This window comes from Ptychodera flava, chromosome 6 (assembly GCF_041260155.1).
Source record: "Ptychodera flava strain L36383 chromosome 6, AS_Pfla_20210202, whole genome shotgun sequence".
Classification (NCBI taxonomy): Eukaryota; Metazoa; Hemichordata; class Enteropneusta; family Ptychoderidae; genus Ptychodera; species Ptychodera flava.
Genome location: NC_091933.1, coordinates 17785875 through 17801547, shown reverse-complemented (window position 1 = coordinate 17801547; position 15673 = coordinate 17785875). Strand labels below are relative to the sequence as shown.

General features: G+C 36.5%; 1 protein-coding gene and 1 long non-coding RNA gene across 2 annotated transcripts; both read right to left on the bottom strand.

Annotated features, from left to right (window-relative positions):
* Positions 1-230: 230 nt before the first annotated feature.
* Positions 231-7628, bottom strand: LOC139134282 (uncharacterized). The gene is made up of 6 exons (XM_070701180.1): positions 7616-7628; positions 6840-6939; positions 6371-6432; positions 3712-3806; positions 2146-2287; positions 231-784 (listed from the first exon to the last, which is right to left on the bottom strand). The coding sequence occupies exons 2-6, from the start codon at positions 6904-6906 to the stop codon at positions 641-643; spliced, it is 510 nt and encodes a 169-aa protein (XP_070557281.1). The 5' UTR covers positions 6907-6939; positions 7616-7628; the 3' UTR covers positions 231-640.
* Positions 7629-8684: 1056 nt separating this feature from the next.
* LOC139134280 (uncharacterized) lies at positions 8685-14971 on the bottom strand. Its single transcript, XR_011552765.1, has 3 exons — positions 14904-14971; positions 14408-14559; positions 8685-8794 (listed from the first exon to the last, which is right to left on the bottom strand). It is a non-coding gene; the product is annotated as an uncharacterized lncRNA (long non-coding RNA).
* Between the last annotated feature and the right edge of the window lie 702 nt (positions 14972-15673).

The window sequence follows — 15673 nt, the reverse complement described above, 5'->3', positions numbered from 1 at the left end:
CCGCTTTGAGGGCATGATGTTCTAACGTTTAAAAAGTTGTCGATGACAATCAAAACTATTGTTTATACCTTTTACAGCACCGAAGACACATGGTCATGATTACATATGAATAGAACGTGACATGCATAGTGTTCTCGCACAAGCGCTACAACAGCAGTAATGTTGAAACACTAAAAAGAAAGTGTAACATTTATAACATAAAGCGTGGTCGGTAGATTTTGTCGGGCCAAATGAAAAAAAAACAAACCGCGTGATTAAAGGGTTATTATTATATCATGCTTTTTAAGACTTATTAACACCTTGAGCAGGGCCTTCTCTCGGCAGTTGTCTTGCTTTCCTCCTGAAATGATCCCCACATACCTTGCATCGTGATCTTTTATTTACCCTTCGACACAGCTAGACAAAATCTACGCAATACCGGCTGTGATTGACCCATGTTTGTGATCAAAGACTGCACTAGCTTTCTTTTATTTCGATAGACATATTTACTATTTTATTCACCACTGACTAAATTTCTTTTTTTGATGATGTAACTTAAATTAATAACACATAACGATTACTTTGCTTTTGACCTGTTTTTCTGAAATCTAGTTTGTCTAACTTATCGACTGCGATAAAAAAGCTATTAAACTATACCAGTTTATAGAACAGATCCTGGTAAGTTTTCAACAAAGTGGCGCCAGTAACGGCTGCATTTAGTTTTCTTTTTGGTCTCGGGCTCGTGTCCTGTTAGGGTCTCGGGCTTGTGTCCTGTTAGCAGTCTACAGTTAGCTTTCGTTACCACCTTGAAAAAAAAAGAAAAATCAAAGTGAGACTCGAGTGGACACCGTGGCCAATTGGTATGTATTAGGGAGATAATGCAGTGGCAAAGAAAATCAAATCCAACCAAACACTCAACACGTGCAGTCACTATTAGAGGAAGATCAAAGTATGTGCATAGAATCGTCATGTTGGCTTAAGTAAATTTGAGAAATGGCCAGATAATAAAAAAGCAAATTAGTAGTTAATGTGCAGGAGAGGCTCAGCCACACTGAATACCAGCACAATTACAGAAATTCATTAAATATGCAAATGAGAATCAATAAAGCAAAACCTAAAAAGCCTTCAGCATAGTTACGTTTCAGGGTAATGAAAATATGTGAAAGGTCACATCAAATTTGGTTCAGGACTTCTTGAGCTGTGAACTAATTACAAAATTCATTAAAATATGCTAATAAGCAATTGATTAGAAGCCACATCTACTAAAATCTAATCCGTCTACGGACGAACAGACGGATAGATGGACCAGAGGGACACACAGTGCCATTGCGGCGACATGGGACACCTTTTGCCCTTTGCGCCAGGATGTCCAATAAAATACCATTGTGTAAAGACAAAATCGACAAAGACCAGTTAACATCATGATATAATATGATGCACCAAAACAATTAAAATACAACTTCAAGCAGTAACAAAATACTTGAAGGTCTGGTTGTATACGTGGAATAGTTTATCTACAAGCGGGTGTTACGATTCGTCGAAATGAGGGATACAATGATTATTGCATGGTATCATCTATATATATGTGTGTGTGTGTGTGCGTTGCATACTCAAAAGGTGCTAATAACCAGCGATCGCTCACAGTGTTAGGACTGGAACTTATTTTCATAAAAGAGTTTAGTTTAGTTACTTTAGTGAAGATAGAACATTGGAGATCAGAACATTGCATGACTGTGAAAACATGTGTTAGATTAATCTACTTTACAAGTGGATATTCGAGTGAATAATATTGACCTAACCTAAACAATCATACAAAATCCATTCCTTACAGACTTACTATTAACGTTTGTAAATTTTGTCGCACTGGCATTTCCAAAATCAATTTGAATAGTTTCTGAAGTCCAGTTAGTTCATTCCACTGATATTGTCGTCAACCCCTGTGAATCAGTAGTTGCTAATATGTACTGAATGTCTGTTGTCCGAAGCAATCAATATCTGTTTAATGATCAGTCAAACAGGTATTTATTGGGGTGCTTTCCCAGCCCCGAGCCCTATAGCTGACGTCTTACGGCTGTCGCCGGGTAATTAATAAATTTGGAGCATGGTTTGCAGCCTCCGCAAATATTCGTTGAGATGATTCTTTCATCATGTGTAAGTAATGCCTACCTTCCAATGTTGCAGGGAAAGTCTTTGTCGTGTAGACGAGGTGCCAATCTTTTTCTGCAATCGTGCATCGGGAGTTGGCCGTAGAATAGTCAAGTAACCGCTGTTATCGTTGGAATCTGGATTTACAGATGCAAATGTACCCCTATTGATCATCAAATATTAGAGAGCATTTGTGAGTGGTAGACCGACCATAATATCCTTTGTGAGTGGTAGACCGACTACAATATCCTGATGTCGCAGCATCATAGACCCATTTACAGCACGATTGAAAATATTATTGTAACTTATATTAAATTGGTCTAGGTCTGCTGTTTTGCTATAATTATATTGGAAATAGTCGATTTCTCGAAGAAGGTACGTTCATTTCGTATATTATAGACATCTAACTCACGATCGTCGAGCGACAAAAGCCTGCATTTATATTCTTTATATAAATTCAACAAAATATTTGGAAACAACGATTTCTCTAGACGCGGCCAGTATAATTATAGATAGATAACGATAACATGATTAACATACGGATAGCATACGGATAACATACATGCGGACTTGATGGCTTGGGTATTGAATATTTTATGACATGCAAGTTCGGCGAAATTCTACACCACAATATGTACATTGCACTTGTGCGTTGAAGTGTATGAGTAGATCTCAATGAAAGCGAGTGGATCAATATATTTGTTTTCAAGCACTTCTTGGCTTATAAAGCAGTAACCACTCTGCAGGTCTTCCGCTAACCGTATACTCTTCATGGTATTTCATTATAGGAGTATGGTAACATATCGTATCCGTGCCATTTCTAGGACTTGAAAAGAAGAAACCAAACGCGAGTACACATGTCATCCAAACTGTTTTGATTCCTTAAACCACGGTCACGTTGTACGGTCACTTGCAAAGAGCAAGTTACCAGTTTATAGTTTCAAAAACTGTTAACCGGTTAACAGTTTGGAACAACTTATATTGGGACATTTGAAAATGCCGCCAACGCATGCACACTGAACATGTAAAGTAGATGGCAGTGTCATCATGTTCTTGACATAGTCTATGTAAAAAAAATCTCAACATATTTCCTTAAAATTTGAATTCTTCTATAAGCATTTGGACATTTAGTCTTATACACACTTCTTTACACAAATATATACGGTACATACATCCATACACATATACAAACGCACGCAGCAAGTGCGCAGACATACATACATATATACATACATACATACATACATACATACATACATACATACATACATACGTACGTACATACATACATACATACATACATACATACATACATACATACATACATACATACATACATACATACATACATACACACACATACACACATACACATACATACATACATACATACATACATACATACATACATACATACATACATACATACACACACACATACACACATACACACATACATACATACATACATACATACATACATACATACATACATACATACATACATACATACATACATACATACATACACATAGTAAACCTAAATACCAATGTTAATTGTAATGCGATATTATTATGCAATAATACCTGATATCCTTTGGTGTAGTAGAATAGCTATTTCGGTATTTCCGTAATTCTGCTTGGCTGGAAGAATGCTCCAAAACCATGATTATTCTTGCTTTCTGTTGAAATATTTAATTTTTCATATCTGAGTCATTAGAAAGTGTTAAATGAAATCTACACACACGCAAGCTTTTTTTAAAACAAGATTTCATCCTGGATAAGAGAATATGTGCATTAAAACACGGGAATGAATGTATGTATCCTCTAACCTTTCCAATGTGTTTTTCAAATGCAACTCTCCTAGTCATCGATAGCGGCCTGTCCATCGAAGTCGAGTAGTTGCAAAAATCAAATTTCCCAACTGCAGTAAAATACTGCTTTGAGGGTAGTTTATCAACCGAAATATCCTCCCCATGTTTTACATTATGGTTATTTACATCAAGTTATTCCAGATAACCTTTGCTTGGCGTAAAATAAATTGACTAATGTAACCTATAGTGTTCAAATATTTTACCTCCAGCATATTGAATTCATCCTCTTTCACGACAAATTCCCAGCTAATTCCTATGAAGTTAGGATATTATTTCGACATAACCACGAGCATGTGAAACGAACTTGCGGGCACGAGATACTTTTTTGAGAGCAAAACGTATACGTATATTGTCAAAGACCTATCTTGTAGAACGAGAACACAAATTAGGGTTTTGCCTGTAGAGTTCAAGCAAGCAAGCAATAATGGTTGACTGATAACTGTATATAGAAAGAAGCTCTGGACTACGAAGACGTTATTAAACATAGAGAGTTTTTGATTATTTTTGCAATGGAGTATGGTGATTATATTTATGAATGAAATATACCGATAATAGTTTGGGTTTTGTCAGTTGGCAGGGATGTTATTATAGCGCTTGCTGGTCATATACTCTGTCGAAATTATTGACTAACCTGGTGTAAAAAACCACAATGATTACTAGAAAACAAGTTGTAATATCTTTTTTCAATTTGATATGACCATATGTCCCAAAGGACAAACATGACGTTTGGAATCACAAGAGTGGTTACATATAAATCAAGAGGTACAAACTAAACGAATCAAAGATTGTTACACTCGCTTATTCAATGTATCCCTCCCAAACCACCATTAAAACATGTCTCCTCACCATAGAATTACTATAATAGTGCCACATTAGAGTTAATCAAAGGGATATGATTTTGATGAAATTGTTTACCATTCAATCGTTATTGTGCAAATGGCATTTCTTTGCTATCAATATACGTGTCAATATATTTGACAGAGTTTGATCGCTAAGTGCTATCCAGAAATATCAAATTAAATATGTTTATCCATACACACTAGAGGGCCCCCTCTACTGTTTACGATTAACCTCTCAATCGTCTACTTATACAGACATTTCAAAATATAGAAATTTGAAACTAAACAAATAATTGGAGTTGAATCACACAATGGTTTTAGGGTGGCAAATATATATAGGGTTAATGTGGCGATATCTTGAATAGTATTTTGATGAATTAGGAAAATCCAACAATATCCTATGTATCAAGTGATACTTGAAGTTAAACAATCCATTATCAAGTCATACAAAGTTGAACAATTACAAGATCGATGAATTTAAAAGGCAAGAAAAAAGTTACAAGAGCTCATCTTGACACAGCTCATAAGTAGAGTGTATACTCTCCAAGGATGCTACAAAAGCCAAATTCATACCGTTCGTGCGAAATCAGCCGTAATCGACAGAATTAACTTATATTAATAAAAGTAGAAAGCTGACATTTCATTCCAGTGATGGATGTGTTGTATTTTGGTATCACTTCTTCATATTTTACATGAAAAAGTTAAAAACACTCCAACCCAAGTGACACAATTTGTGTACATAAAAATTGATTTGAAACATAAGCAAATATTGTATTGGTAAATTAATACCCGATGATATGAAGTTGAAACGATAGTGAGAAGTGGAGTATTGAATTAATAGCTATGACAAAAGTCAATCAAATGTACGAGAACAAAACAGAAAACTATGTGGGCTGTGTATTGCTTATCAGAAATTACAACTCATCAAGCAAAACATAGTTATTTGGTGAGCTAAAGATACTATCTCGTGTGCTCCCAAACAACTTTGCGCTAACGAGATATTATCTTATGTGCACAATTAAGTTTTTTAACGTGTTCCATCTTGCAAGCACAAGATAGTCTCTCTTTGGCACAAAATAGTTTATTGTCCTCACAAGAAGTATATTGTGCGCACGAGAAACTTATCTCCTACGCACGAAACACGAAGTTTATCGTGTGAAAATGATATGATTTCGTGAGTACACGAAACTGTCTTGTGCGCACAAGATACCATATTGTGAGGAACGAAAATGATGCATAGTTTGTTGTACACATAAGATAGATCTTGAGAGCAAAATATTGTTTCTTGTACAAGATTTCTAATGCTCTCGACAAACTATCTTATGCGCACGACATATTTTGTTTTATCTCGCTGCAGCTATCGAACAACTTCCTTACTGGTTTTCATAGTTTTTCCTCTGTGATCTTAGGCTTATCATAATCTTTGTACCATGCAGACAGGCACATCATGTTTCCAGACGACATTTCGCAAGAATGTTTTAGTTTCCTATTCTTCACAAAGGCATTTAGTTCTTTCTGATTGACCCCTCTTACCTGTATGACCCATTCTTTGCTGGCACGTTGTTCCATAGCCTGGTAAGATTTAGCCATCTTAGCTGTAAAAAGGTTAGAAGAAGTAATAATTTAACAGTATATATGTCATTTAACATGGATATATCATTTTGTCCGGTATAGTGATGGTGTAAAGGTCGTCATAGGGTTAACCAATGCCATATTCATGAATCAATCAATCAATCAATCAGTCGGGCAGTCAGTCAGTCATGACAGTCAGTCAGTCGGTCAATTAGTCAATCATTCAAGCAACGGTTGGACGAATAAAGAATGAGTGTATGAACATGATGTGCATTCCTCATACAAATGAACACGTGCTGACTTACAAATACACGTGTTTACAAATACACATGATTTACAAGTACACGTGTTTACAGGTGTAGGGAACACACCTCCTATAACGTAAGTTTTCGACTCAACAAAAATGAGTTTCTGATAAGATCTGACCTACCGATTAACATATTCCTAAATAAGATAGGAATAAAAATCATGAAGACAGCAAATAGAATCTCCGTCATTATTGGCCTTCTGCTCAATCTTATTTCATCATCCTGTAAAAATCGAGAAATATTCGAATCGTGACACAGGTGAGGGTGTTGTTTGTAATGTTGTAGTTTGGCTACAATACCTGAAAATTACATTTTAGCTTTTCAGCTTTTTAGTTCCCGTTTTAAGCCTGTGTCTGCCTGTCTGTCTGCATCTACGAGCGTTAGTATGTGTCACTCTTGAGGGTCGACATCCGAGTCACGGGAGGAGCAAATTAGGTTTAGAAGGTGTGCAGGTATTTTTTTGTTGAAATGGGTAGAACCGCTTTGAATTTGGTGTCAGGGGCTCTCTCGATCATGAAACTATCTCGGGTAAAAGCTATCAAATGATGATTCATAAGTGCGCTGACTATTTTATCGCACACTAGGAGCACCCGAGGTCCGAGTTTTAAAGCATTACCTGGATGTATATACGGAACTCATTGAAAAGTGCTCCTTGGTCTATTGCCGAACGAAAGTTGAACCGGGATAGCAGAGTTTAATGACAGCTATCTTTTGAAACGGAATCATATTAAATAATTCAAATCTTTTATGACGTTTGAATCTATCAACTTCGACTTTGAACGCAGGGACTTTGTGGTGGAGGGGTTGTGGATGTATCAACCCTCTTTTTCCTTCGAAGTTAAATAAAGTGCAATGGCCAAATGTTTGTCACAAACATGAATAATATTTATATACTCACTTCCCCACTGATAAGAATCTAGAATAAAAAAATACAATTATAAAATAAATCAATAACAAAATAAATAAATTATAAAAAAATCATTAATTAATTTAAAACTAATTACATAATTTAAAACTTAAGTTTACTTTCTACGAAATATTAAAACCGTCAAGGTTTCTCATAGTTTTACCTTTCTTTGGTATGATGACATTTAAATTTTGTATTGGTGTTATGAGACACCATTTTCACCGGAGCTATGTCAAGAATTTGTCTGTTATTATGGCTTCCCATATCAACGCGGAGGTGAAAAGTCCTTTGATTATAGTCCTTTCTAAACGAGGTGAAAAAGTTGTGTTCCTTCGAAAGAGCTGATTCAATGGTGAAAATTTTACATCGGGATTCCTAAGGGCGCTCATGTCGTATCGGTTTATTTGACACGATTCCATGGTATATGATCGTCAACACATTCATTTCATCTGCCTTGAAAATGACTTGCTATGTGCCATTTTCATTGAATATATTTGTTATTACTTCACGTCTGATAATAGCATAGGATGCTTACCGCAAATTCATCGAAGGTCATGTGAAACAGATACATCCAACTGCCGTGAAATGTACCAAATGAGTCAATACCATCCATGTCCTTGTACGGAAAAAAGAACACTGTAAAAGGGAAGAGGCAATAAGAGGCATCTTGAATCTATCGGCATTATCAACATATTGGAACTTTTATCGACAACTTCCCTTTTCAGCATGGAAATATAATATTAGTAGTAGATCCTAACTCGCCATTCCATGTATTTTCTGCCACAGTCCTAGCGGATAGTGAAAATATATTTTCGTACTTTTCACGAGACTACGTGCGAGTAAGAATAAACCTAATTCGATGGCGTTCATAGACTTTGTCAGAATAATCCTTATATGCATTGCTATGCTGAGGCAAAGTGTCTGGCATTGCCAAGCTGAGACCGAGTTAAACACAACAGCAGCAGCAGCAACAGCAACAGCAGCAGCAGCAGCAGCAGCAACAACAACAACAACAACAACAACAACAACAACAACAACAAAAACAATCACATATATTTACCGGGGCAGAGGATTGTGATGATTGTAATCCAAAGCAGACTAAACGGCAGAACGTCTGTGTTGGTCATCTTATGGATCGTGACAATAAATTGTCCAAGACCCTCTATTCCTCTGCAACATAAATCATAACAGTTCAGCTGCGTACTTGCCCTACATATCTCAGCATATTGGAGTACACGGCGCATTTGAAATCTTAAACAGCACAAGGAGGGGCAACTTTAAAACGGTTCTCGCATTACTGATTGTTTTAAATTGACTATTTACGTGATTGTAGTCCTTTGTTGTCCTTTTAAAGTTCTGCACAGTTGACCATTTGCTCAGAGATAAAGCTGATAGAAACTCGTCCCTTTAACATCTAACTGTAATATGAGAACAAGTAAGAAATTACCAAATGATGTTATCTTCCTCAACTTATGAACTATAACAAAAAATTTTGGCATCTGGGCTCTATAAACCTTTCGGAAAATTATCAAACTACAATTTACAAGTCGATTACTCAGAGCAAAAGGGCTTTGTATTGGTCAGTACTGGAGATATCCCATGATCACTATGATTTGTTCCCTTAAGAATTGGAGATCCCACAGTGAACTTTGACATATCTTAAATTATAGGCAATTTCTGGACAAGTGTTTTGTAAATTATGAAAACTTACTTTTAAGCACACCATTGTCTATCTATTCTTTATTTAAATATGTTTGATTGGAGTTTGATTGAGAGAAGATATGGCATTTATGTAAAATTTTCCTACTAGTGTGTCGTCAACCATACAGAATATTGTAAGGAAAAAATAGGGAAACTTGTCGCACCTGTTTTGTTAAACAAAGAGATGTTATTTAATATTGTACAATAACACGATTGGAACTAATTTTGGATAATTAGATGGTGAAGTAATGTCGATTTAATCTGCAAATGTAAGCTCATCTGCTTTTCTTTTTAAGTTACACACTTGTTTCTATGAGTAATTTGTAATATTGCAACATTCAGCTATAGGGCACCTAACACTTTTGAGAAATTTGAAAAATTGAAGATCCAATTATCCAAAATTAGTTCCAATCGTGTTCAATGGATATGACAGAAATTATTTTCATTTTCAAAATAATGGCAAGCTTTCCCGCGTTATATTCCGTCGATGCAGTTTTGTCAAAAGGGCTCAGATAAAAAGAAACCATGAAAAACATAGATAACAGATGAATTTACACAGTTTATGGTATAAATCATGAATAACAAAAAATTCACCCGTTTTATTTTTCTCCGCTGATTACTGGAGTAATGAAGGTGTCACGGGTAAACTAACAAATACTTGTTTTGTTCTCACAACCCTTGACTTTGATAAAAAGAGAAGATGCGATAGCATACAGTACATGTTCATCTCACAGTAAGTATAGTTCTGAAACACGATGGAACGCATGCAAATTCAACGATGAAAGAGTGGATGTAGAACGTTCTGATCCCTGGTGTAACTACATTGTTCTAATGGTAAGCAGCATAAGCAGAAAGGCACGTTCGATCGCCGACTCGTCGAAATGCTGATGCATTTTCGATTTGTGGATTTACATTCACTTCGAAACCGTCAAAATTGTCTTGAAGAAGACAGCGAAGTCGTTTAGAACGCATATGCAGGTGTAGAAACTGAAGATATGTCGCTATAGCTTGTCACATTCCTGGCCACTGGGAGTGTGGGATCGACGGTGTGGAAAAATTGATCCCACACTCTCATAAATCGTCCCACTCTGTGTATAAATTCGCTTATACGAAAGCGCTATATTAGTACGCGAGCTACTTGGATAACAAGTCATCATTGATGACACAGTCCCCATTTGGTAATTGGTAATTTAATTACTGGTCCTCGGAGAGTGAGGATAGAGTCCTGTTCATTAACTGGGTCTGTGATTAAAAATACTGCAATACAGATGAGGCTTAATGGCCGAGAATGAGCTCCATGGTGGTGAAAATGTAAAACCAATCTGGGCTGCCACCCTAATTACAAAATGATTCAAGTAGTAATTAATCGACAGGATGTTGCAAATCATTTTTCATTCAATTATAACACTGACAGATTATCACCTGTATCACATTTCATACAATTTGATGCAGTGCTTCTGGGCATACACCCTAAAAACAAAAATTCATTATGTATGCAAAGTAGCAATTAATTTAAATGACACTGCTAAGTGTCACTGAATTGTATTACAGCACTGTGAGATCAACATCTATACCATGTTTCATCAAATTTGATGTAGTATTTCTGGACATATCACTCAAATCAGGAAAGTTCATTAATTACGCATATTGAAATTTATCAACATGGCACTGATAAACATCATTATTCACTGTTAAAGCAATGAGAGCACAACATCTGTACCAAGTTACATGAAATTTGATGAACCATTTCTCGGTATCGGCCTTAATTACGAAAATTAATAATATATGCAAATCAGCAGTTAATTGATATGATACTGCTACATATCTTTACACGCCATTACACTATTGGAGATAAATATACGTACCATGTTTCATTAAATTCGATTCAGCGCTTCTAGACATATTACACTAATTATGAAAGTTCATCAAATTTGCAAATTGGCAATTAATGACATGATGCTTCTTAATGTCTTTGTCACAGTATTACAGTACTGTGAGATTAACATCTGTACCATGATACTGTTACATAACATTACATGTCATTACACTACAGGAAGATTTACATCCGTATCACGTTGCATCAAATTTGATGCAACACTTCTAGACATTTCACACTAATTATGAAAGTTCATCAAATATGCAAATTAGCAATTAATTGACATGATACTTCTTCATGTCTTCACACTGTATTACGTTACTTAGAGGTCAACATCTGTACCATGTTTCATCAAATTTGATGCAGCGTATCTGGATATATCACTCTAATAAAGAAAGTTCATTACATATGCAAATTAAAACTTTATAAACATGACACAGATAAATGCCTTTATTCACTGTTCAAGCAATGTGAGCTCAACATCTGTACCAAGTTTCATGAAATTTGTTGAACTATTTCTTGACATATCAGCCTAATTACGAAAATTCATTAAATATGCAAATAAGCAATTAATTGATAAGAAACTGCTACATATCTTTGCACGCCATTAGACTACTGGAAGAACAAAATCTGTACCATGTTTCATTAAATTTGATGCAGCATTACTAGACATATCACAATAATTATGAAAGTTCATTAAATATGTAAATTAGCAATTAATTGACATGATACTCCTTAATGAGTTCACATAGTATTATAATACTGACAGATCAACATCTGCACCACGTTTCATAAAATTTAAAAACAGTATTTCTGGAGATACCCGATTAATTAGAAAAGGAATGAAATATGCAAATTAGCAATTAATTAACATGATACTGCTTAGTGTCTTTGTACACTATTGTAGGGCTTTGTGCTGAAGATTTGTACCATTTGTTTCATAATCTATTGCAGTATTTCTAGACATCACCTTAATTACAAAATTTCATCAATATGCAAATTAGCAATTAATTGATGCAATACTGACATATGTCATTGACTGATATTAGAACTCTGTGTGAAAAAGATCTGCACAAAGTTTCATCAAATTTGGCACAGTCGTACCAGAAACAGCGCTCTCATCCCGAATTATGCAAATTAGCACTAATTATGCATGCCACACCAATATAAATGGACCTGTATATGTACCGGTATGCATAGTGACTATCCTTGTACCAAGTTTAAAAAGAATTGGCACAGGCATATCTCAGATATCTGCATTCATGAGCCCCTCTGCATGAACATAGCATTAATATTAATACCATCCTTGAACCGCTGTGGATCATTCCTTGCGACCCTGTGGATAGATATCCAATACAGGGAAGAAAACCGCCGTCACACAGCCATTTTTGATCGAATCATTACAAAAATCGGCGTGCATATATATGACATAGGGATTATTATAACACGCCACATGCTCATTCTGTGTCGCGATTCGCCAGAATACGTCACGTGACGAGAAAATAGATACGTCTAGTCCCCACCGGATCGACAAAAGTGACGTCAGAGGGTATTTTTTGAAAAGCTATTTCCCTAGGGAAATAGTTCTGACCAAATTTGGAAAAGTGCCCGGTCACGTGACCGTAGTGTCGTCTGCAGCTTTGCAACAATGGCGGGTGACTAGAACATGATGTGCGTCCGGGATAGGTAACGACACATTCTCTGAAACAGATTTTCCAACATATTCCAACATCCCAACAGCGTAGGAACTTGAACAGCTCATCGACGGAAAAGATTAAAGTGCAACTAAGGATGTCGCTAGGTATGCTTAGAATAATTTTTGAAAGAAAGTGGTACCGCGTACAACTGAAATCGCTGTGGAAACATCGCCCAGCAAACTTGTCACAATGGATTGTTGCCGTGCAAAATATCAAAACACATTAAAATCTATATAACAATACAACATGAGCATGTGGTGTGTTATAAAACACCTATAGCCTGGTCTTTATTCGGGCTATAGCGCCAGTCTATTACCCCTCGTGGCCGTGTGTTACCAGAAACACATCGCTATACCCCTTGGCCTACGGCCTCGGGGAATAGCGATGTGTTTCTGGTAACACACGGCCCCTCGGGGTAATAGACGGGCGCTATAGCCCTCATGACCAGGCAATAGGTGTTTAATATATACATTTACCAGCTTTCAATGCAATCGCGCCCGGCATCGCTGAGAAATTTAAGTGAACGAACGCACAGTTGTCAAAAAAGGAAACAAAATGGCCGCCACGCAGTCATTTCAGACCGGATCAAAACAAAAATCAATATGCATATGTATAACACATAGAGTAATATATGTACCAAGTTTGAATGGAATCACTCCTAGCATCACAGAGAAATTTGCGTGAACATCACTGGAACATACGCACCGACATCAAATACAGGAAATAAAATGGCCGCCACACAGCCATATTGGATTAGATCACAAAATAAATCGACGTGCATATTTTTGGCATAGGTAATAATCCTTGTACCTAGTTTGAATGAGATCGCTCCAGGCGTCTCTGAGATATCTGCGTGAACGGACACACGCACACACGGACATTATCAAACCTATAAGTCCCCCCGGACGGTGTCCATGGGGACTGATAAACGGCCTGTCGCTCCGCGTTCAAAATATTATCCAATGGCGCGATGGGTAGCACATAGACCGGAGCTACAAAGTAGACAGGTTCCAGGGAAGTGGCAGACGATAGCGATGTCAAGATTTTACTAGATAATGTTGTGCGTTGTTGGTGACAGACAAACGGCGGTCAAATTTTCCAAATAACAAGTGAACACACACAAGCCACTTGGAACATACTGCATATTACTAATTTTTCCTGATTGATATCTCGTATGGAGCAGAATTCGAAGTTTAATATTGGCAGTGAAACTCGCCACGGAGTTTTAGTTCTGACGCAGAACAATACATGGCCACGAAGCAGGATAGTCATGATACACCTAAAATACCCATTTAGAGTTTCCAGTGTGAGTTTAACGCACTAGTCGGAGATATTTTGGAAAGGCTGACATAATATATCAAACTGACATAGTACTGTTTATATAATCGTTAACTCTGAAACTGCCTTTTGAAAAACTTGGTCTCGATCAAACACTGTTACGCGATGAAGGATTCGAATATAAAGAATGATGTAATGATGCCCAAACTAATATTGTGAACGGTGCCTCACCTGTAGAAAAACATGATGTAGCTCCAAGCCAACGGAATAGCTAATGCAAACAAAATATCCTCCACAGAACGCACTGAAGCAAATCTGAACGGTAAACAGAGGAGCAGTAGGATACATGACAGGAGAAACACAGGTCTTTCAGGCATGAAATACTGCAAGAGAAAGTTCTTTTGTTAGAAAAACATAAAAAAAACCTAATCTTTCTCTGTGTCTTTGACATATACTTTGAATGATACGAAAGTTAGGCATGCTCTTATAGCAGTTGGAGAACAACGGGGTATTTGGCGAATATTGGTATTACATCGTCACCGCAGCACACGATAAGTTAAAAGGCGATCGTCGTATCTATTCGTAAAGATGTAAGAGTCAATCGACTTCAAAAAGCTAAAGTAAATTATAAATGGATAAATGTGTGAAGACTTTGAGTAGGCGGAAACGATATAACTGTATAAGTGATATTGCTAGAGCTATTCATACGGCCATCTCGCATACACACCTGAGATTTCCCATAATTCCAGATCCCCTTCAAGGCTACGATGCTGAAGTATTCCCAGGTCAGGTACATTACACAGTTCAAAAGCACAATGCATTCGGCTACATATCGAACCTACAGTTCAAAAGCACGATGGATTTAGCTTAATATTGAACCTGTTTCGAGATGTTTATAGACACGACACCACTATCTTAATGCAGTAAACATGCATATCGACAATCGGCATAAGAATGAAAATGTTACAAATTTTAATTTGTGAGCATATTTAATATATGTGAAATTTTATTTACTTAAATATTACCTACAATGTTTTTTACGTCCGTGCCATACAATAGATCTCCCTCTGGTCGTAGATATACAGCTGTGCTTAACACGATGAGATGGATAACTGCCAGTATAAAGCGGATCATAAACTTTTTCTGTAACGAGGAAGTAAGGATGCCGATTTAAATCTGAGTGTAAACAGCGACTATTCTTTTTATTGGCAATGATAAAACCATGAAATGTCAGTACAAGTTTTAACATATTTACGCCGGTTTTATACAGGACCTTTACGTCGTTCTGCAAATACAAATAAAGTATCACTGAGCTGAGTCTGTTGTGGCATCGCTGAAAGTTTATAGGTAAACGCTCATTTGCATAGCTGTAGGATAAGAAACGTAGTTTGTCGGTAATAGTAAGAACACAATTGTGCTCAAGTAAATTTTATCCGTTTTGTCATTTTATGTCCCTAATAATCATGTTATCGATGGGTGTTGGCAGATTGTAAATCT